Source organism: Diadema antillarum, unplaced genomic scaffold (assembly GCF_040938485.1).
Source record: "Diadema antillarum isolate AM-2024a unplaced genomic scaffold, OU_Dant_1.0 scf00000024, whole genome shotgun sequence".
In the NCBI taxonomy this organism is placed as follows: Eukaryota; Metazoa; Echinodermata; class Echinoidea; order Diadematoida; family Diadematidae; genus Diadema; species Diadema antillarum.
Window position 1 is genome coordinate 1,820,005 of NW_027270913.1, and position 22,264 is coordinate 1,842,268.

The following is a 22,264-nucleotide window of genomic DNA, read 5'->3' on the forward strand; positions in this document are numbered from 1 at the left end:
GATACATGCTAGGTGCTGTCATGTGCGGATATCTACGGGGACCTCCGGGTAGTCAAAATTGTTCTTTGCAAGTCGCACGCAAGGCTGGTGTGACACGGCCTTTAGATTTTTCCATTCGTGTCTTTCGGCGCAAATCGTTCGCGTGCTTCGTGAAATCACACGGAACACGCGAACGATTTGCGAAGAACGCGAATGGCAAAATACACAGCATTCGTATTTTAGTCTGCAAAAGATCGCCAAACGAACGTGAGGGTTCGGAAGCATCGTCAATTGTTCGCGAATGTCGTTTTTACTTCGGCGACAATTTCAAAAAAAAAAAAAAAATTGAAAAAATTGATTTGTTCTCGAAAGTGTCTTTAAAGCCTCGTCATATGCGCAAGACCTTCGCAAGACACGCGCAATGTTCGCAAAGTATTCGTGAAACCCCAAACAGACTCCGAAACTTTGGAGAGTGTCTCGCGTGTTATTTTTCGCGAAATCTGCGAAGTTTTTCCGATCATTTTACGACGTAACCGCAAACTGTTCGCGTACCTTTTGAGACTTTCTGACGAACGTTTAGCGCATGTTTGTGGGATGTATGACCTACGTTTTCTCCAAATCAAACTCGTAACATACATCTAAACATCAAACAATTATTAACAACTATATAGTAAAAAAAGAAATTAAACACCAGCAAAGAGAAAGAAATGTTTGATGTAAGAAAATTGCAGAATCTAAAGTATGCCAAAATTACATTTGAAACTAGAGATTATGTGTTGGAGAAACTGAAAAAATGAAAAAAAAAAAATCAAATGCTACACTAGTGGAGTTAGGTCCTAAGAAAAAACTCTAAGCACGCACATAATAGAGAAATGAGAGAATTACAGGAAAGAAAAAAAAAAACCCGCTTAAACTCAAGACAGGTCCCATCCACCTCTCCTTGGGTATATTTTCTCCCATGATTATTAAAAAAAAAAATGAGTTGTTCGCATTTCTGTCGCATGTTCTTCGTTGTGTAAGATGATGTATTTTAGCAATGATACACGACATTCGCACATACGTCGTGAGAACTTCGCACAAATTGCGCAAGAATGGTTTTCAGCTTCATTGCTCGGAACACATTCGGAGAAAAAACTTTTCCGAATATTGGATTTTTCCATTCGCGTCCTTCGCAAATCGTTCGTGCTCCGTGAAATCACATCTTTTAGAATAGTCTCCCCTCACCTCCGGTGGGCTCGACAAAAAATTAGCATGTTTGACTGTAACAATACGTGGGTTTTTCCTTAAGTATCAAAATTTTCATTTAAAAAAAATATCGTGTTAAAAAATCTGGTTTAGTGAAACTTTTTTATACGCAATACTTGGATAAGAACATTTCCACACGGAGTATTTTCATGATATCTATAATGGGATGCATGAGAAGGCCTACATTTACACTCACTTTTCTCCTTCTAAAGATTTCTCCTTCTGAGGGTCATCTTGCTTTATGTTTTGTTTTCGTATATTGTAGACAAGGCCAAGACACGATATTCGGGCCTATATAGAGGCTTTATATGTACAATTCTCCTTTCTGCTGATTTAATGGGTCCCTGTACAACATCAGTACCAGGTAATTAAACTCAAATTATAATGTTCTTTCATCATGGCTATATTTTAAATATCGTTCATATTTTCGTTGACTCCGAGTATGTTTTTGTTGAATTCAGATTTGGAGTTATCCATTTGTAGCATCATTATTTTTACAACTTCCGTAACATGACCTTGGTCTCATTAGACTCGATAATGACAAAATAAACTTCATTTCTGGTCAGATCTATAAGGACAACTACTAGTATTGCAAATCTTGCCACAATTAAGGCGCCTGATAAAATTCATTGTTCATCGCTTCAATTTAGACAAGATATTTTGTGCTTACCACAATCAATCGAACATGCAGACTGATGGCAAATAGTGTGTGTGTGTGTGGGGGGGGGGGGGGGGTGCTATTCTTCATTCAGTATTGTGGAGATGGCTAGAGACACACTCAACAATGAATAAACCTGTACACAATGCTATAGTTTACAACCAAAAGCAAGGATTCAACATACCCACTTTTAAGCGTGTGGGACGACAAGGACGAAAAAAAAAAAAGTAATTGAATGGTAGTTGAAGGTTTGATGGAAGATCATAAACCTTACTGAACTTACACGAGCAATAATCACAGATGTTGATAGATATGTATTATCGTAAATTTTATGAGAGAGCCATATTTTAGCAGTATGCATTGACTATATTAGCCAGTAGCAGAAGTCAACAAAAAGGCGGAAGCTGTCCACAGCGCGTACACATTATTCCTGCACTAATGAATGGAGCGCATTCGTGGCACGTCTCGTACGTACTTGTGTACGTTTTGACGATTGGACCAGGGAGGTGGAAGAATGATTGGACTTCTATGGTACATATACGTGGAACGTTACTGTGTCCTGCCGGCAGAGCCGAATTCGTATTTTTACATGCGTTAAAAACTCGCATTTTGTCGCTGTTACATTCACCCGACTTACATGTAGTACCTATACTACGGGGGCATCAAGAGTCAACAAACGAGAAATCGGTAAGACACCATGACATGCGCTTAAGCATACAACATGAGGAAAGTTCAATGACTGGAATTGGAATAGTCTAGACCCGGTGTTATGGGTGCACCGCCGACGGTGAAGTCTTGCCGTACAGTTGTTCGATTAGACCCCTGCTGCATTTGCTTGCTAACTGCAGACGGGTGTGTATCTAGAGCCCCTACGCATAATACGGTACGTGTGTCGACGGTAGATCCTATACTATAGATATAACTGTTAGGCCCTAACATCCAGGTATTTTCAGTGTCTAAACACACATGCCTTTCATTGGCACGGTAGGGGCGTATCAAAACTCACATTAAATCTATGTGGCCATGCACCATCCATGATAAAGTTCTAGACCCTTCAATCATGCTACAACAACTCTTGTTTTTTTTATATATAGATTTAGCCTTTTTTTTTTTTTTTTTTTTTTTTTTTTTTTTTTTTTTTTACTAACCACGGGCACGGAGCCGAGTTGCAGTTGTAACTTGTTTCTAAGATCCATGACCAGTGATGATGACCTTTAAAGGGATGGTACAGTATTGGTGGAGATGAGAATTGGGCTTTTAACTTTTTGTGAGATACCAAGAAAACACTTATGAAATAGTACAGAGCATACCATTTCAAGAGGAATTCAAAGTTTATTTGATGAAAATCGGGTTTAGAGTGACTGAAACATTCAGAAACAAAGCGATCGTAATAAAATGTGGGTCCCACACTTTACTAATACTAAGTACTAGAATCGCTCTGTTTTTAATAGATATCTCAGCCATTTCAAAACCAATTTTCATCAAATAAACATTAATTCCGCATGGAATTACATGCTCTTAAATCATATTTCATAAGAGGTTTCTCATTATCTCACAAAAAAAATTTTAAAAACCTGAAATTAGGTCTCAACCAAACAAAACTATACAAACATTACAATCCCTTTAATTAGTCAGCCCGACCAGACGCAGTGCACTAAGCAATAGCACAACGACTATAATTTAATACACTTGTGTATAGTTACCATTTAGTAAATTATTACACAATACACTATTACTGTAGACTCAAGGGTGTATCCAGGTTTTTTTTCGGGGGGGGGGGGGGGGGGGGGGTCGTAACCACAATTTTTGGACCTTTACCTTTGCGAGGGAGCGGAGCGACCGAGGGGGGGGGGAGGGTGTGGGAAGGGGGGTGTCCCCCCCTGCGCGCGTCCCCCCCTCCCACGGTAGGGAGTTTTTGAATTTTAAAGTGGGGCCATTTGGTGCATACCAAAGTGACTTTTTTTCCTGTTGTATGTAGGGTAAAAAGCCCTCAAAAATGTCTTTTACAAGAAGTGGACCTTTTGAAAATTGGGGGGGGGGGGGGGGTCGTATGACCCTCCCGACCCCCCCCCCCCCTTGCATACACCCATGCGACTGTAATGTAGAAATCTACACTCTACTTCTACCCCTATGCCTAGCACTAGGCACTGCAACTGCAAGTGCTGTATAACGTTACACCTCTACAACAACTAAAGAAATGTTAATATTGGACTCTCGGCAAAGTAGGATCTAGAATCTAACGTTAGAAGTTTAGTCTCCAGGGGGTGTTTCAAGAAGAATTACGTCGAACTTTAGATTTAAGTCTTAAGATTGACTTAAGAGTAATGGTATGCTGTGTGTGTTTTCAATGTTTGTCAACTTTCTAATGAAAATGAAGATTTTGGAGACTTTTTTCATGTAGGCCTCTAGTCATTGATAATAAGCAAATAATCAATGCTGTTATTGTAACACAGAAATAATATATGTATTGATTTTTTTTATTGATTGATCACTGGTAATATTTGATATTTTATGTGTGATATGGGTTGCAATAATGTAAACTCTAATTTTGATGTTTTGTACCCCCCACGTACGTGTCTAAACCTGCCATTCGTTTTGAATGAAACGGTGGACCCGTTTTTTTTTTGTATTCTCACACTTTCTTGAACTCGAATAAAGTCATGATTAAACAAAACATAACTATAAGCTGATTATTTGCTTTATATTCCACATCTAGGGTCCTAGTAGCCCGATCAGACGCTGTTAGTACGTTGTGCGAATACAGCGTCTGACAAACGAGGCATGCTCCATAACACGACTACAAAGCAAAGCGTTTCTTATGAAAATGTATACGTTACTCACGTTAAGCGCATGCTTGTATTACAGAAGGTTCATAAGTCCATAGAGAGCCCTCCACGATAAGTCCATTGAACAAAAAATGGTACTTTCTATCACTGTAGAACAACACAGGAGTCCCCGACCGTCGGGTTCATCGTTGCAGAATTTAAAAATGGCGAGTTGACTTTGACTTACAATGTACGTACCTTGAGTATCTATAAGTATATACCGATTCGGATTTGTTGAGGGCAGCAAACAAGTTGTGGTTACGGGGCGCAGCCATTAGCTGTAGCTGCAGTGTCCCTGCCTATGTACTAAATTGCGCAATTAATCATATCAAAATGAAAAAGTTCTCTCCTGTGGCGTTGGAGGGAGAGACCCCCTCCTGCACCCCCCCCCCCCCCCCCAATCATTTCACATTCTTGCAGAGCTACAGTAGTTAATCCTACCCAGTTTGGAAACTTGGCATCCCTGCTGTGTGAGACATACAGATTCTTTGTTTTCAGTCAAAAATGGGGTATTTATTACCATACATGATGTACTACAATGTACTCCATTCAAGTGATATCCTACTAGTGTTGGTAAAATGTACATCTGAACTGGAGCTCTGTAATTCAAGCCTCATTTTCAAATAACCCCATGATAAAAGTTTCAATCGTGGCTCATGCATTGTGTTATTATTCGAGAATGGAGGCTTGAATTTAGAATTTGAACAATAGTACAACACGAGTACAGTGGTAGGTAATCTTACCGTCATCACAGTCTCGTGTACATTTTGTACATTGTGGTAGTCATAGTGGTAGTAAATACCACATTGCATAATGTAGATTGAAATCCCTACACAGCAATCAAATTTTGAGAAAATATTGCTAAGATTTGGATTGTACTTCAATGCCTCATGATAGATTTTTTTCCCTCTTTTTTTATTGGGGGGGGGGGGGGACATCATCTTGGAAGTAAAATTTGAAACTTCAAATGGAATGGGTCCAACTTATCTCATCGAATGGACATTTTTACAAATATGTCTGTGATATATTTAAAATGTTGCAAGCATACATGTGTGCCCATCTATCTTTATTTTCTCAACAGTGAATGGTCCATTCTCTTGTGCAAGGAAGCATGTGCCTTTGTAATTTATTACAATTCTCCCTGCCAATGAATACACTTGAACTTCATCTGTGATGTGGTATTGTCAATTGCTGCACTTTAATATCAAAGCAGTATGATGTTAACCCTAACTAGGCTGGGGGGGGGGGGGGGGGGGGGGGGCTCCAAGGCCCCCCCTCAACGTTTTGCGCGATGTATCGCAATTGCAAAAAGCTATTGCTGCGACGTTTCATGACTTTTTTCTTTCGAGTCTCCCGCATCTTTTGACACCAAATTTGCGACGCCCGAGCGCACGGTTCTGAAGTTACGCAAAAATATGTACATGCATGTCAGACCAAAAATTGCTCAAAAACGTGAATTCATGTACAATTTCAATGCAAACTTTGCTTACAGGCAAATTTCATAAAAGCATGAGTATTTGGGGGTTTTATTGATTAAAATCGATGAATAACATATTTTCTTGTTCAGAGCGATGTCCCGGACAAATTTCATCGAAAAAACAATGAAAAAAAAATTAAGTCGAAAAAACAAAGAAATACATAAGAAATTAAAAAAAAAACAATAAAATACTGAATTTTTTTCTGATATCACAATTTTTTTTATTACGCTTGCTAAGGACACTAAAAATAATATTCACACAAAAAAATGTGCCTGTTTTGAGCTTTATTTTGTGATTTATACCAAATAGTCTGATTTCATGCATCATTATGCAAGAATTAGCATAGTTTAGCATAAATGATAATTTTTTGAAAAATTAACTTCAAGGTATTTTAGATTACATCATAGGCAATGTGTGTGCCAATTTTCGTCGTGATTGCGCGGTTGACGGCCAAGATCTGAGGGGGGGGGGGGCCTGGGAGGCCCCCCCCCCCCTACTACAGTGTACCTAAATAGCCCGTGGTTAAAAGTCATAGTCATGTAATGATTTGCATTGAATTTGTCCTATTGACAAATTAATTTCTTTCTTTCTGTAGATCTGTGTGCTGACCCAGAAGCTGACATTTGATTCAAGGTAGATGTAGCAGTGAGCTGACAAATCTTTGAGACAGAGAGAGAGAGATAGAGGAGTGGTTGGAGGAAGACCATGGCATCCAGTGATGTCGACAGGACCTCGCCTCCCGATATCTCGGTGACAGTTCCCAGTCCTGAAGAGCCAGCTCCAGGAACCAGAGACCTACAGAGAGCAGTCTCGAGTGATGGCGGGCCCAACGGGAATGCGTCCGTTTCCAGCTCCCATGGTAGGCAGGATTCGACCCACTCGGTGGAGTCTGGCATCCATGGCTTGGACTCTGATGGCGGTGGAGGCGACACGGCCAGTTTGGAGGACGGGAGTGGTACCCTCAAGGCTAACCCCAAGCAGAGGGGCCGCCAGAGCATGGACTCTCTTGGGGCAACCAGCCAGGGCAGCGGTGATTGGGACACAAGTAGCCTGGCCAGCGAGGGCAGTAGCCCGGGAGGGGTCGCTCTGGGCAAGAGTGGAAAGATAGAGGTCATGAGGGCAAGCACAGAAGAGGAGCTTTTAGCGTTAATGGAAGAACAGAACAGGTATGTATGTAATGTAGTGTAACTGGCGAGCTACACGTGTATAGGGCTTACACTCGAGGTCTTATAAATTACGACCTCCTCTCATAAACAGATTTATCTTTTGCCTGTAAATAAGACTTTAGAATAAAGAGAAAGATAATTACAAACAAAACGACTGCTTTTCTCCACCTTCTAACACTAGTTATAATTTGATAACTATACTTATAGTTTGCTAATTTATTATACTAAATTTGAAACAACTTTCATAGAACTATTTTGGTGTTGTAGGTGCCCACTGATATCATGCCCGGGTGATTTTATCAAATGAGCGTGCCAAGATGGCTGCTTCAGAATTGAGTGCATGCAAATACATCCCAAGTGGTTGGCTCAAGTTCTCAGGTTTGCCTCTCCAACATGCATGTACATGTACATGTATCCCATGTATATTAAAGTGTAAGTATCGAATCATGATATTGGAGCACTATTGTTTTTGCCATAGTTCATTGTACATTTTTGATTGACAGGCATGAAATATGTGTCTGTTCCCAAGTCCTTGTGATGGGTTGCATTCAATCTTTGTAATTGTAGGGTTGCATCTCGGACACTTGAGGCTGAATTAGCACTTGAATAAGTGAATAAAGATACTTGTAAGTCGTAGAGAATATAAACAGGATTATCTCAAATGGATCTTTGAGACAAACCTGAAAAATAATTGGAGAACTTCATCTCAGTAAGGAGAAAACTTACTTGGGTACATTTACCTGTTTTACTTCTGAGAGATTTCCTTGGGTTGTCTACATGTAGTCTTTTATTTGTGTCAGATTCTAGTACTAGCAACCAATGTGTCACTGCTTAAAGGTATTGTTTACCATTGGGAACAGTGATTTCAAAAATATTGATTTTAATTTCTCATTTGATGTATGTTATATTAACAAAAACAATACATTAAAAGGGTAACTTAACTGGCCAACAACATTACCGCAAGAGGCTAAAATTTGTAATACTGCGAGCTTACAAAAAAAAAAAATAAATAAAAACACCCATAACTGCTAAAATATCATTCAGTGCATTGAACAGCCTGTAAATATCTCGTGAGGTAAAAAGATGCACTCTGTAGCAACAAGTATTAAAACCTGTGACTTCCTCTTTCTGCAGTTTTAATTTACTGGAATATGAATCACATAGATTTAACATAAGTACATTTACATGTAGATAGTTATAAATAATACACTTTTTACTTTAATATACATGTAGGTACTTTAATAGATAATTGCTTTTCAAAAAACAAGGATATAGTAAAAAAAAAGAATGTAGGTAACCGAAAATAAGATAAAATAAGTAATACGACTTCAACATGGAGCACAGTATTTCATTTAACCCTAAAGCCAACAGTAAACTGACAACCATGTTAGTCAGATTTTGCATGATTTTCTGTTCCAATTTCAGTTAACAATATAATAATGGACGAAATGGGGTTTTCTTGGTTGTAATTTGCTGAAGGACCAAAATGTGAAGTAATTATGGTTGTGAATTACCCTAAAATGGTGTTCTCATTATTTCCTTTATTTTTCATATGACACAGGCATCAAACAATCTAGATATAATAGAAATAATCGAAAATACAGCATTTTTCAAAGACTACCCTTTTATTTTGTGTTATCAGCATGCACCAGAACTTATTTGCCCCAACCGTATAACAGCAGACACATAGCGCGCATAAAAATAATTGTAAAAAGTTATGTTTTATTAATTATATGTAAAATAATCATATTTGAATGACGCTCCTCAAATACAAAAACAACAAAAACAACAACAACGTTATCTTCACACAAGCTTTGCCTGTACATGTAATATAATTTTTTATCATATTATCAATCTGCAAAATCAAAAGTTCAATATTTTGGAAATATGAAATGTGACACCAATTAGTACCCATTCCAAGCAATACATCATAGGTTTCATATATTTCTTTAGTGTAATGAATAGTGCCCCCACATGTTGACCTTGAGAAATTTCAACCGTAACAAATAGTGATGGTTGACTTGCTTTTCCTTTGTAGTAAATATGAAAATGATCGATATAAAATAAGAACATGGGATACTGGGGATAAAGTAATAAAAAGAAAAAACATGATTTTAGCGTATTTCCTGTGTATTCCTTTATATTTTGGTAAATAGCGCCCTCAGTGGATGACCTTGAGAAATTTCAAATATTGGGTCATGTAGAGCATGAGTTGCTCTACCCATGTGCCAAATATGACGGTCATACAACATATAATAAAGAAGTTATATGGGGGGGGGGGGCAATCCCCCCCCCCTCCCCCCTTGGGCCTGGAAGGGGTCAAAATAGCTTGGGCTTTATAGGGTTAAACCTGCTCAGTACCATCATGGTAAAATGCTGACATTTAAGATGTACTGTAGCCATCACTGGTGATAGAGTTGATCTACCATGAGTTGATCTACCATGTAGACTGAATATATACTGTGTGAATATCATTGGGTACCTTCACTAGAATGTGGCAAATTAAGTCAACACATGCCTGATCAGGAAATGCAATATGAGGAAGACAGTGTTGTAGCTGTGCATTCTTTTAACACCAGATGTGACATACTACCTTAGTGTCTGAAATATATTGTACTCTTATTGTACCCTTAAAATAACAAGAGACCTTTGATTATGTGATGGAAATACCAGATTTCAGCTGATCCCCCTTCACATATACTGTAGTCCACAGCTTAGAGTTCAGGCTCTTTCACACACCCACACACACTTGAAATTAAAGTTTTTTCAAACATTGATTTTATACATGAAGCAGGGCTCGACGCTAACTTTTATTTTTGGTGGCCTGATCGGGCCACCAAAATCATGGATTTGTATTTTTTGGTGGCCCGAAAGTAATATCTGGTGGCCCGAAAAAAAAATCAAGAAAACTAAATCGGTCCTACTAAACATAGAAACATAAATAATAAGCATTAATGAAGTAATACAGGTACCCATGTCCAAAACAAATGAATAGAAAATTCAATCATCTTACCGTTATTCTGAGTTCTAAGATTTAGCAAAGAGGCTTTAGACCCATATATTTAGATTTTATGCTATTTTCGTGGTCAAAACTTCCGTTTGAAATGAGAAAGTGGGAGCATTTACAGACATTTGTAAACATCCGACATTTGTCTTAGCATTGCAAAGAGCCGAAAGTTACCGTTATTCGTTTCTGATTGTAAAAGCAATCATCCAACACTTACTAGTATTTTAGCACCTTACGGAGCCGATTGTTACCGTTAATCATTTTTAAATGTAAAAGAAAACAACCAACATTCATTTTAGCATCTTACGGAGCTGAATGTTATCCCTATTCATTTCCGAACGTGAAAGCAAACATGCGCTATTCATTTTTAGCATCTAACTGAACTGATTGAAGCCGTTAATCATTTCCAAATGTAAAAGCAACAATCTATATATCCAAATTTAAAAGCAAACATCCGGCATTTTATCATCGTACGGAGCCGAATGTTACTGCTGTCCACTTCCGAAAGTGAAATGAATCATCTGACAATTATTTTAGCATCATACGGAGCTGAATGTTACTGTTTTTCATTTTTGAACGTCAAGGCAGACATCAGACATTTATTTTACCATCAAACGCAGCTGAATGTTACTGCTATTCATTTCGAAATGTAAAAGCAAATATCCGACATTTATTTTAGCATCGTATGGAGCAGAGCATTACTGGTATTCACTTCCAAACGTAAAAGCAACAATCTGACATTTATTTTGCTATATTCTGGAGCCGAATGTTATTCCTATTTACTTTCAAAAGTAAGAGCAAACATCCGACATTATTTTATTTAATCATCATACGGAGTTGAATATTATTGTTATTCATTTCCGAATGTCAAAGGGATCATTCGACGTTTATTTTACAGAAGCGGATCTAGAGGGGGGGTTGGGGGGGTTGCAACCCCCCACCAAAAAAAAATCCGGGGACCATTTTTTTTTTATCTTATCTTTTTTTTTAACTTGTAATTTTATTTTTTTCTATTTATGTATTTATTTTATTTGTTATTATTATTATTATTATTTCTTTTTTTTTGGTAAAAATAGCGTTTTAGATGCAAGAAAACGCCATTTTCACACACAGATTTTCAAAAACTCTCCCTACTGTGGGAGGGGGGACACCCCCCTCCCACACCCTACCCCGCCCCCTCGCTCGCTCCGCTCGCTCGGGCTTGGTCGCTACGCTCCCTCGCATACCGCCCCCAACCACCCCCTTTATAAAAAACTAGATCCGCCCCTGTTTTAGCATCTTATGCAGATGAATATTATTATTCACTTCCGAATGTCAAAGCAAACATTCGACATTCATTCCAGCCGCGGAGCCGAATGTTATTCCTATTCATTTCCGAAAGCAAAATCAAATATCTGACATTAATTTTAGCACCGTATAGAGCTGACTGTTACCGTTATTCATTTCCAAAAGTATAAGCAAACATCCGACATTTATTTTAGTATCATACGGAGTCGAATATTACCGTTATTCATTTCTAAAATAAAAAGCAAACATTGACATTGATTTTAGCATCTTACGGAGCCAATTGTTACCGCCGTTCTTCCAAAATCAAAGGCAAACATCCGACTTTTTATTGGTGGCCCAGTCGGGCCACCAAAATCTTCATTTCTGATATTTTGGTGGCCCGATGTGCGTTTTTGGTGGCCCTGGGCCACCGGGCCACCGTTAGTGTCGAGCCCTGTGAAGTATCTACGAAAACCGATAATTCGCATTATATGTATGGACACACATAAAGCAATAACTTTCATTGCATTTGCAAAAATCATTTCTTCTTTTTTTTTTCTTTTTGAAGGAAACCTTCGTAATGTTTTGCTGCACCCTGTGAGTGGGAACAGCACACTAAAATACCCTTGTTTTTTATGGATGCAACTTGTCACACTACTCTACAGATGTAGAGTGTACATTGTTTGTATTTCTTGTATTAACCCGTTGAGGACGAGTCCCGAGTATACTCGGGCAGGTGTCTATGGGAAATGCGTGTTCAACATACAAGTAGCAAAATCAGTCCGTCCTCAACGGGTTAAGGTGCCCAGGTTTTAACTGGGTCATTGTTTGGGGATTTTAAGTGCAGGTATTTCAACTGCTTCACTTGCTGCTGAATGAGTTTTGTTGGCTATGTGTGAATAAAATCATGTATTTATTTATTTATTTATTTATTCATTTATTTGATATTTATTTATTCATTTATTTATCTATTTTTTTTCTTTTGCTTTGTGAACTAAAAACTGAGAACTCTTGTGTATGAACGGGCCTTGAGAAAAGGTATCTAGGATAGCGAGTGGATACATGTTTGCACTGTGGCTCATAGGGTTTTTGATGTTTTTGCTGTACAGTTCTTAAAGTTGGCAAAATGACATTAGGTTGATCAATAAGTATGATGATTAAACCTAGTGATTTGATCCCATTGGCATTGTACACTGTACAGCCCTGCTTACCAGTCAACATTACATGTACTACCAACTGAACTGAAGCCAGTTCAGTGACACAACAGTGACATGAGGAGTGTAGAAGTAGTATAAAAATATCTGTTATCTTTTTTTCAGATTTTCTTATTTTGGTCTAATTGAAAATATGAAATCATTCCAGGAGTGCATGTTATTTGGCATCATTTGATCGGAGGCAATGTAGGTACATTGTAAACAAACATTTGTATGAATACATGATGTAGACTTTTTTGTTCGGTTTTGTATTGTTTTGTTTTGTGTTTTGTTGTGTGTTTTGTTTTCTGCTGCAGCCCTACATTGTAGCTTTCATGCAGTAAAGTCATACACAGACCATGGAGCTACAGTTGTTCACGCTGGTGTGTTGCAGCTCCTTGTCGACTGTTAACCCGTTGAGGATGCGTCCTGAGTATACTCGGGCAGGTGTCTATGGGAAATGCGTGTTGTAGCAAAATCAAAACGTCCTCAACGGGTTAAACCATGGAGCTACATGCGTTGTACAACACAGATTAGCTCCATAATTTTACACTCTGCAGTAGGTACACTGTACACTTTTGTACATATATATTCACTTACAAGTTTTCATCGAATTTCAACAATCACATGAAGCTGTACACGTAAAGCCTGGCTTTCAATTGTGCTTTCAAGTGTAAAGTACTCACCCAATTTCTTTTGCAAGCTTTCAATGGTGCATTAAACGGCAGTGCATTCAATCTTGCTTGTTTATGTACATGTACGTGTCTTTTGTAGCATGCCACATGTACAGTACATTATAATGTTACTGATCTCATACTAATCCACTTCAAGATTGAGCACAGATTTGATAGTGTTTGCTTAAAAGCCAGAGACCTATTGGAGGGACTTCCGTTAAGAAATAAAAGAAAAAGAAAAAAAAAAGTGGGCAAGCTACAATGTCTCATACTGCGTGACTCACAATACAGCCTTCTTTGAATACAGGTACTCATCATATCAAGTGATCGTGGTATGTACACTTACACTGTGTACACTACAAATGTATGTACTAGGCAGTCTCCATTGAGACATACCCATGGTATTATGTACATGTATTCTACAGTGTTGTACAAATAATTTGTACATTATAACATCTAGGTATGAAATGTACTGTATTCTCTCATCGACAAAGTTGGGCAAGTCCAAGATAATGCGCACGTTACGTATGGGACATTCAGAGACTTTTATGACCTGAAAAATAGTGTTAATGGCCTTTGATCATATTGAACTTCATCATGGTGATTGATATCTAGAAGAAGTATAATCATGTAAAAAATTGAGAAAAATGACCTTGACAATTATATTCTAGAAGAGAAAATATGTGCCGTTACATATGGGACCAGAAAAATTTTGTTTTTTTGAACATTTTTTTCAACCTCAAAACTCTCTGAAAGTATATCATTCTACAACTTGTAACTCACTGTGATGAAAGTCACAACACTCAAGATTATCACAGGTAAGTTTCATGTCATTAGGCAAAAAGCTCTAATTACAGCTTCTAATTAAAGACAGACATGACGTGTTACGTATGGGACAGTTTGTCCCCCATTCATTTAGTGTGTGAAGAACCATGTTTATGGGTATTTTGCACAATTATTGAAGTAAAATCAGTTGAAACTACTCAAATACTGATCCAGATTGTCAAGGAAACAATATTCCCCAAATATTCACTATCATAATCATATTCAATCATATTTTTATATTTTTATGACCAACCTGGGTATGCATGCCCTTTGTCCCCCATTCGTTTTGTGTGTGGAGAACCATGTTTATAGGTATTTTGCAAAATAATTTGCAAAATACCCATTTAAACACATTTTTGCATAATTATTGAGGTGGAATCAGTTGAAATTACTCAAATACTGATCCAGATTGACAAGAGAACAATATTCCCCAGATACAATGTATTTACCATCATAATCATATTCAATCATATTCTATATTTTTTATGACCAACCGGAGTATAATGCCCTATTTTTATCAGGATAGTTACTACTGAAACACTGAATAGTTTAAAGTGTTTACTTGCATTGATGAAGGGCAGTTTGCCATTTAGTTTCAATAAAAAACAACTTGACACAAGAAATATTAAGTTTAATAAGTAAGCAATACCTGCTGCGTGAAACCCCAGTGATCGAGTAGATATATGATGTCTGTCTGGCAGTCAGCAACGTCATTGAATCGAGTCACACCTCAGTATGCATACCCATGAATTTTTTGTTGTGGCTACTACTGAAAACTGAATAAGGACAATTTGTGTATCACTTGCAATGAAAAAAAAAAATCATTTTACTTTTTATTTTTTCCTATATATATCACAACCATTTCAAATTGGATCTCCATCACATAAACTTTGAATTCCTCTAGTCTTAGGATTTTATGCTCTTAAGTAATTCATATAAATTGGTTTCCAATCATCTCTTTAAATGTTGAAAACTGAATCCCCATTTTTACAAAGAACTAGACCATCCCTTTAATGCTGATTTTTCATTGTGTATTTTGCCATTTTCCCCTCCCCCTTTCTGAAAATTGTTCAGTCAAGTTCATAATGTATTGTTTCAAGTGTCCTAACTCAAAAAGTAGCTACAATGTTGGGATGCTTTCTGCAGGATGATTGACCATTTGTGTACTGAGAGACCTTCCTAGCTAGCTACATGCATTCACATGCAATATGTATGAGGATGTCCCATACGTAACGCATTTGTCCCATACGTAACATTATTTCAATGCCTAATAAAAAATATTTCTTTTATTTCTTTTTTCTTTTTTCTCTGGTATTTAATTTCTCTAAACAATAAATTAGAACTTTCCAAAAGGGCATTAAAATAACCTTAGCAATTTCAGAAAAAACCTCAAAAAATGACCTCATTTTGTTACGTATGGGACATCTCTTGATAGGACACGAGCTAATTTGCATAATCATTTGCATAATCCCTAAATTTTCATACCAAGTTAAACTATGTGATGAACTTCTCATGTCCACATATTAATCACATATTATTTGCTTTCCTTTGAATTAATATGAATTTTTATAAATGTCCCATACGTAACGCTGTGTTTCACATTTATGCCAATGAAGCCCTTGAAATTTGCATAAATTTACATAATATCATTTTTTCCTCCACGGAAATCAAAACTTCAACTCATATGCTTCAAAATGATACCAAACATGTCAATATTGAGCAAAGATGAAATTTTGCCTTCTGAGGGGACCTTATCTTGGACTTGCCCAGTTGTATCTTTTATGTACAGTTAACGAGGTATGCGATTCAGTGTGTTTGAACCCTCTCATTGAAAAAAAGAATATCTTAGTGAAAAGACTGGTTCTTTTGTAGTCATGTCAATGTCTTGATGCTATCAACAGTTGGGTTACCTGGGAAAGTGTCCCTATTCAAACTCTCAAAATCATTGGAGAAAGGCCAATTTCTGTGCAGATCTTTTTTTTTTCCCCCAATGCTCTATTCAGAGTGAATGTGTAAGGAATACAGTCTCTGTACAGACCCCCCCTTTTTTTTTCAATGCTTTATTCAGAGTTAATGTGTAGGAAACACAGTTTTCTTGTATAGTGATAGATGCTATGGGAAGCAAGTTGCAAATGAAAGTATCTTGATTGCTCTCAAGTATGGGTACTTTGCACATGTATGAGTAATGTTTGCCATGCAAATAATGACAGATGTAGGACACGTTTGTCTACATGTATTGCTTGTGATGTGATATGAAGGATGGGTCTTTATACTTGGAGGCATTGATCATGCACTTGAAATGAAGGACGAAGAAGCTTCAGTGTACATGATGTAAAACTATGTCAGAACTTTTGTACTTAAGTATCATCGATATTGATATGGTGTACACGATTGTGTATGAACACAAAGTTTTCAGTTTCATGCAGTGTGTGCAACATACATTTTCTTCAATGAGACTGGTTAGGAACTCATTGGCCCTGTGATTCTTTTTTTTTTTTTTTTTGCCTGTACATTATTCTCTATAGAGTGAGAGAGAATGTAGTTCTATCTATCAATACTCAAATCATTCAAAGAATCATCTTTTTCAATTACAACTTTTTTTTTTTAGTACCAACTGAGGGTAGGAGAATAGGGATTTTAGTTGTGTTTTTCTTTATTTCTGTTTTTAGGTACAGTATAGTGGTATGAGCAGATGTCATCACACAACTCATAATGTGTACATTGTACATGGTTGTATGTTCGCTGTAAATTGTGAATGTTTGTACTCTGTATCTGGCAGTGTTTAGACAAGGGGATATTCAATCAATTGGTCTTTCGCATTGATTAGTAATGAATAGTTATAGCAGTGGTACTGCACCCCCCCCCCCACATTTAAAAAAAAAAATACCAACTGAGGGTAGGAGAATAGGGATTTCAGTTTTGTTTTTCTTTATTTCTGTTTTTAGGTACAGTGTAATGGTATGAGCAGATGTCACTGCACAACTCAATGTCTACATTGTACAATCAAATGTACATGTACATTATGTACACTGTAAATTGTGAATGTTTGTACTCTATATCAGGCAGTGTTGAGACAAGGGGATATTCAATCAGTTGGTCTTTCACACTGATTAGTAAATGTTAGTTATAACAGTGGTACTGTACACCCCCCCCCCCCCCCCCCCCCCCCCCCGGACCTTTTTTTTTAAAATACCAACTGAGGGTAGGAGAATAGGGATTTCAGTTTTGTTTTTCTTTATTTCTATTTTTAAGTACAGTGTAATGGTATGAGCAGATGTCATCACACAACTCATAATGTGTACATTGTACATGGTTGTATGTTCGCTGTAAATTGTGAATGTTTGTACTCTGTATCTGGCAGTGTTTAGACAAGGGGATATTCAATCAGTTGGTCTTTCGCATTGATTAGTAATGAATAGTTATAGCAGTGGAACTGTACACCCCCCCCCCCCCCTCCCCGACCTTTTTTTTAAAAATACCAACTGAGGGTAGGAGAATAGGGATTTCAGTTTTGTTTTTCCTTATTTCTGTTGAATTGCACTAGGTACTGTGTAATGGTATGAGCAGATGTCATCGCACAACTCATAATGTGTATGTACATTGTACATGTACATGTATGTACACTGTAAAATTGTGAATGTTTGTACTCTGTATCTGGCAGTGTTGAGACAAGGGGATATTCAATCAGTTGGTCTTTCGCATTCATTAGTAATGAATAGTTATAACAGTGGTACTGTACACCCCCCCCCCCCCCTCCCCGACCTTTTTTTTTTAAATACCAACTGAGGGTAGGAGAATAGGGATTTCAGTTTTGTTTTTCCTTATTTCTGTTGAATTACACTAGGTACTGTGTAATGGTATGAGCAGATGTCATCGCACAACTCATAATGTGTATGTACATTGTACACATGTACAGTATGTACACTGTAAAATTGTGAATGTTTGTACTCTGTATCTGGCAGTGTTGAGACAAGGGGATATTCAATCAGTTGGTCTTTCGCATTGATTAGTAATGTTAGTTATAACAGTAAAACTGTAAAATTGTGAATGTTTGTACTCTGTATCTGGCAGTGTTGAGACAAGGGGATATTCAATCAGTTGGTCTTTCGCATTGATTAGTAATGTTAGTTATAACAGTGGTACTCTGTAAATTGTGAATGTTTGTACTCTATATCAGGCAGTGTTGAGACAAGGGGATATTCAATCAGTTGGTCTTTCACACTGATTAGTAAATGTTAGTTATAACAGTGGTACTGTACACCCCCCCCCCCCCCCCCCCCCGGACCTTTTTTTTTAAAATACCAACTGAGGGTAGGAGAATAGGGATTTCAGTTTTGTTTTTCTTTATTTCTATTTTTAAGTACAGTGTAATGGTATGAGCAGATGTCATCACACAACTCATAATGTGTACATTGTACATGGTTGTATGTTCGCTGTAAATTGTGAATGTTTGTACTCTGTATCTGGCAGTGTTTAGACAAGGGGATATTCAATCAGTTGGTCTTTCGCATTGATTAGTAATGAATAGTTATAGCAGTGGAACTGTACACCCCCCCCCCCTCCCCGACCTTTTTTTTAAAAATACCAACTGAGGGTAGGAGAATAGGGATTTCAGTTTTGTTTTTCCTTATTTCTGTTGAATTGCACTAGGTACTCTGTAATGGTATGAGCAGATGTCATCGCACAACTCATAATGTGTATGTACATTGTACATGTATGTACACTGTAAAATTGTGAATGTTTGTACTCTGTATCTGGCAGTGTTGAGACAAGGGGATATTCAATCAGTTGGTCTTTCGCATTCATTAGTAATGAATAGTTATAACAGTGGTACTGTACACCCCCCCCCCCCCTCCCCGACCTTTTTTTTTTAAATACCAACTGAGGGTAGGAGAATAGGGATTTCAGTTTTGTTTTTTCCTTATTTCTGTTGAATTACACTAGGTACTGTGTATGGTATGAGCAGATGTCATCGCACAACTCATAATGTGTATGTACATTGTACACATGTACAGTATGTACACTGTAAAATTGTGAATGTTTGTACTCTGTATCTGGCAGTGTTGAGACAAGGGGATATTCAATCAGTTGGTCTTTCGCATTGATTAGTAATGTTAGTTATAACAGTGGTACTGTACATCCCCCCCCCCCCCCCCCCCCCCCCCCCCCCCCCCCCCCCCCCCCCGGACCTCACAGCATAGTTAAAAGCCGTTTTCACACGGCGGTATGTAATATGAATCCTGATTCAAATGATGCCAGATGTGTGTAGGTACACATGTATGCAGACTGGGGATTGCAGAAGGTGATTTGAATCACAATTCAAATCGTAATTAAACTGGTGGTTCAAAGGTGTTTTCCAGATCACGATTCTTTGAAATTATATTGAACAAAATAGTTGTGTGTACAGATTGACCTCCAAATCATGTTTTTTTTTGTGTGTGGGGCAGAGCTATATTGTGTGGTCACCTTTCAATCAACACTTTCAGCAGAAAAACTGCACTCCTAATAAATGCTTTTAATACACTGTAGCACTCAAAAGCGCAAATTACTTGCCTGCTCAAGAGTGACTGATGGGAATTCAGAAAGAAGCCACACCTCTTCTCCTGGTACTGAAATTAAAATCGCAGAATCCGCGAAACCTTTCTTGGTTGTTCGTACGGACAATAATTTTAATCGTAATTGTAATCCTAATTGTAATTCAGCATGGCAAAACATTTTTTTTTTCAACCCGTGTGAAAACAGCTGTAGATTCAGAGGAGACGATTATTGTCCGATTAATACACGTAGTGCGAATGCTTAGTCTGCCTCAATCCATAATCTAAAAAAAGACTGCCAAGTATGAATGCATGTTGTTTTACCTTCAGACAGATTTGCCTGTCACAATCAATTAGTCATATCATTATTTTTTGCAAAATGTAATATTGTGTGCTCTATCTAACGTAGGAAGGATGCAAAAGTATGCAGCATAGCGCTAGTTTTTCTTTCAGGCTCATTGACTTCTCGGGCTTTTCAGTAGAGATGCATTGGGGCCATTCATACACGTATTGATTCGCTGCTGATGTACAATGTACGAGCAGAGGAGGTTTATTTGTACATAGATCGTGTATCAAGAGTATGACTTTCGCTTTCAGGCAGTTTATCTCAGCGAGGCACCGTAGAACCATGATTATAGAATGCATTATGCAGTGTACAATCATACATGCATGATGCAGGTAGTCAGAGTACTTGTACACATTATGTCCTATAACAAGACGACTACATACGTGTGGAGCGAACCTCAGAGCCGGGCTGTGGTTATGCTAAATACACTGTACAAATCAGTGATTTCCTGATTGGAGGCTGGGAATCACCCTGATACTCAGAACCCGAAGGCTGCATACAATCTCCAGCTTTTTCTCCTTCTCCTTATTTTTTTTTTCTAGCACCTCTGGAAATGACAAAATTACCAGTCAGTTTATCTGTCAGCTTATTACTCTTCATAATGCACATTTTGATGATCATTCAAAGAATCACATTCTGTTATGAGGAGAATCAATGTGTGTGTTGTATAATAGTCCTTGAAGTTAGCAGAACACTCGTCAGTTGAGAATGAGAAGGGCATTAAGTTGTCTTGAACACTATGGGTTTAGTGGCAACTTAACACCCTTCTCATTTTCACTTCAGACATGACCAAATGCATGCATGCACGGAAATGTATATGGTACATGTGTACAGTTTTGTGTTTGAATACACCACCATCATTGGGAAATAACATAGTTAAGTATCCTACTTTGCTGCTTTCAGCATTTAATTCTGGACAAGTGAGTCAGAAGGACTTTTAGGAAAAAAAAAATTAGAGTGCTACACACCCCTTTGCTATAAAGTGTACTTGCCTAGTGCAAATAGAGTAAAACCCACTTTCTGTTTCAGGCAAACAACATGAACCATTTCTGTGTCAAACACTTTGGACAGATACAAGTACGATCAAGGAGTTTCATGGTACAATGGGCTGATACAATAGAGTTTTGTGTGCTAATTGACACTTGAAAGAACACAGTGGGTTGATATTTTAGGCACTTTCCTAATGTGGTCCTTGCCCGAACACTTGTAGAAAGGAAGTGAGAGAAGCAGTCTGTTTTGATTTTCAATTCATAGCATAACCTCTAATGCATGATTAATTGATTGATTGCAATCAAATGACTAATGAGTTAATTAATTCATTATGATTAAATATGTGAGGAATCCTGCTTATGTACACTTGTATGTAAACAGTCTTGATGTAAATGCAGCTGCCTATTGTAAGGAAGGAAAAAAAAGTCTGCATAACAGCTTAAAATACACTGTGGCCAGTGCTGTTTACATTGAATGGGAATTTGGTGAAAGAATAGAGTGGTAAAATGAAAACATCATTATACCCGAAGGACAAGTTAACAATAGAAACCCCAAACAAAGTCTTTTCAGGCAATTTGATTTCTTTCATCCATTTCTCGCGAGTACCAAAGTTTCACTTAAATGCTTTCAGGATTTGCATTTTGTCGTGGCCTTCTCTCCCTGTTCTCAGGGTGGTGTACAATACCTCCGGTAATTGTGATATGATGCAGTGGAGGTTTGCGCCATCTCTGCCATTTACATACCTTCAGATTTATGATCAAGATTAGCAGGCTGCCTCCATGGAGTACACAACACGCCCCCATTTATGTACAGACTTGAACTGTTGTAGCAAATTTAATCACAATTATGTCAGTAAATAAACAATTGTTGCTGTGTCATTGGAGGATATGATACAGTAGGGTTGTATGCCATCTGAAAAAAAAAAGTGGAAAAAAAAATGATAAGGTGATATTGGAAACCTCCTCCCCATAAGAAAGGCAATATATTGGATTGTAAGAAAGCAAATTCCTTAGACAATTGTCTGTGTCTATCAGCAGAAAAGACAAGTTTTAAATGAAAACTATACTTCCAAGTTTTG

The 22,264-nt window shown here is 37.7% G+C and overlaps 1 protein-coding gene across 1 annotated transcript in view; it reads left to right on the forward strand.

Moving 5' to 3' along the window:
- The first annotated feature begins 6,870 nt into the window (after positions 1-6,870).
- Positions 6,871-22,264, forward strand: part of LOC139732488 (ecotropic viral integration site 5 protein homolog) — a 117,295-nt gene continuing 101,901 nt past the window's right edge. The window contains exon 1 of the mRNA XM_071643354.1: positions 6,871-7,351. Coding sequence (XP_071499455.1) covers positions 6,891-7,351 — 461 coding nt within the window. The 5' untranslated portion in view covers positions 6,871-6,890. The remainder of the gene's footprint in view (positions 7,352-22,264) is intronic.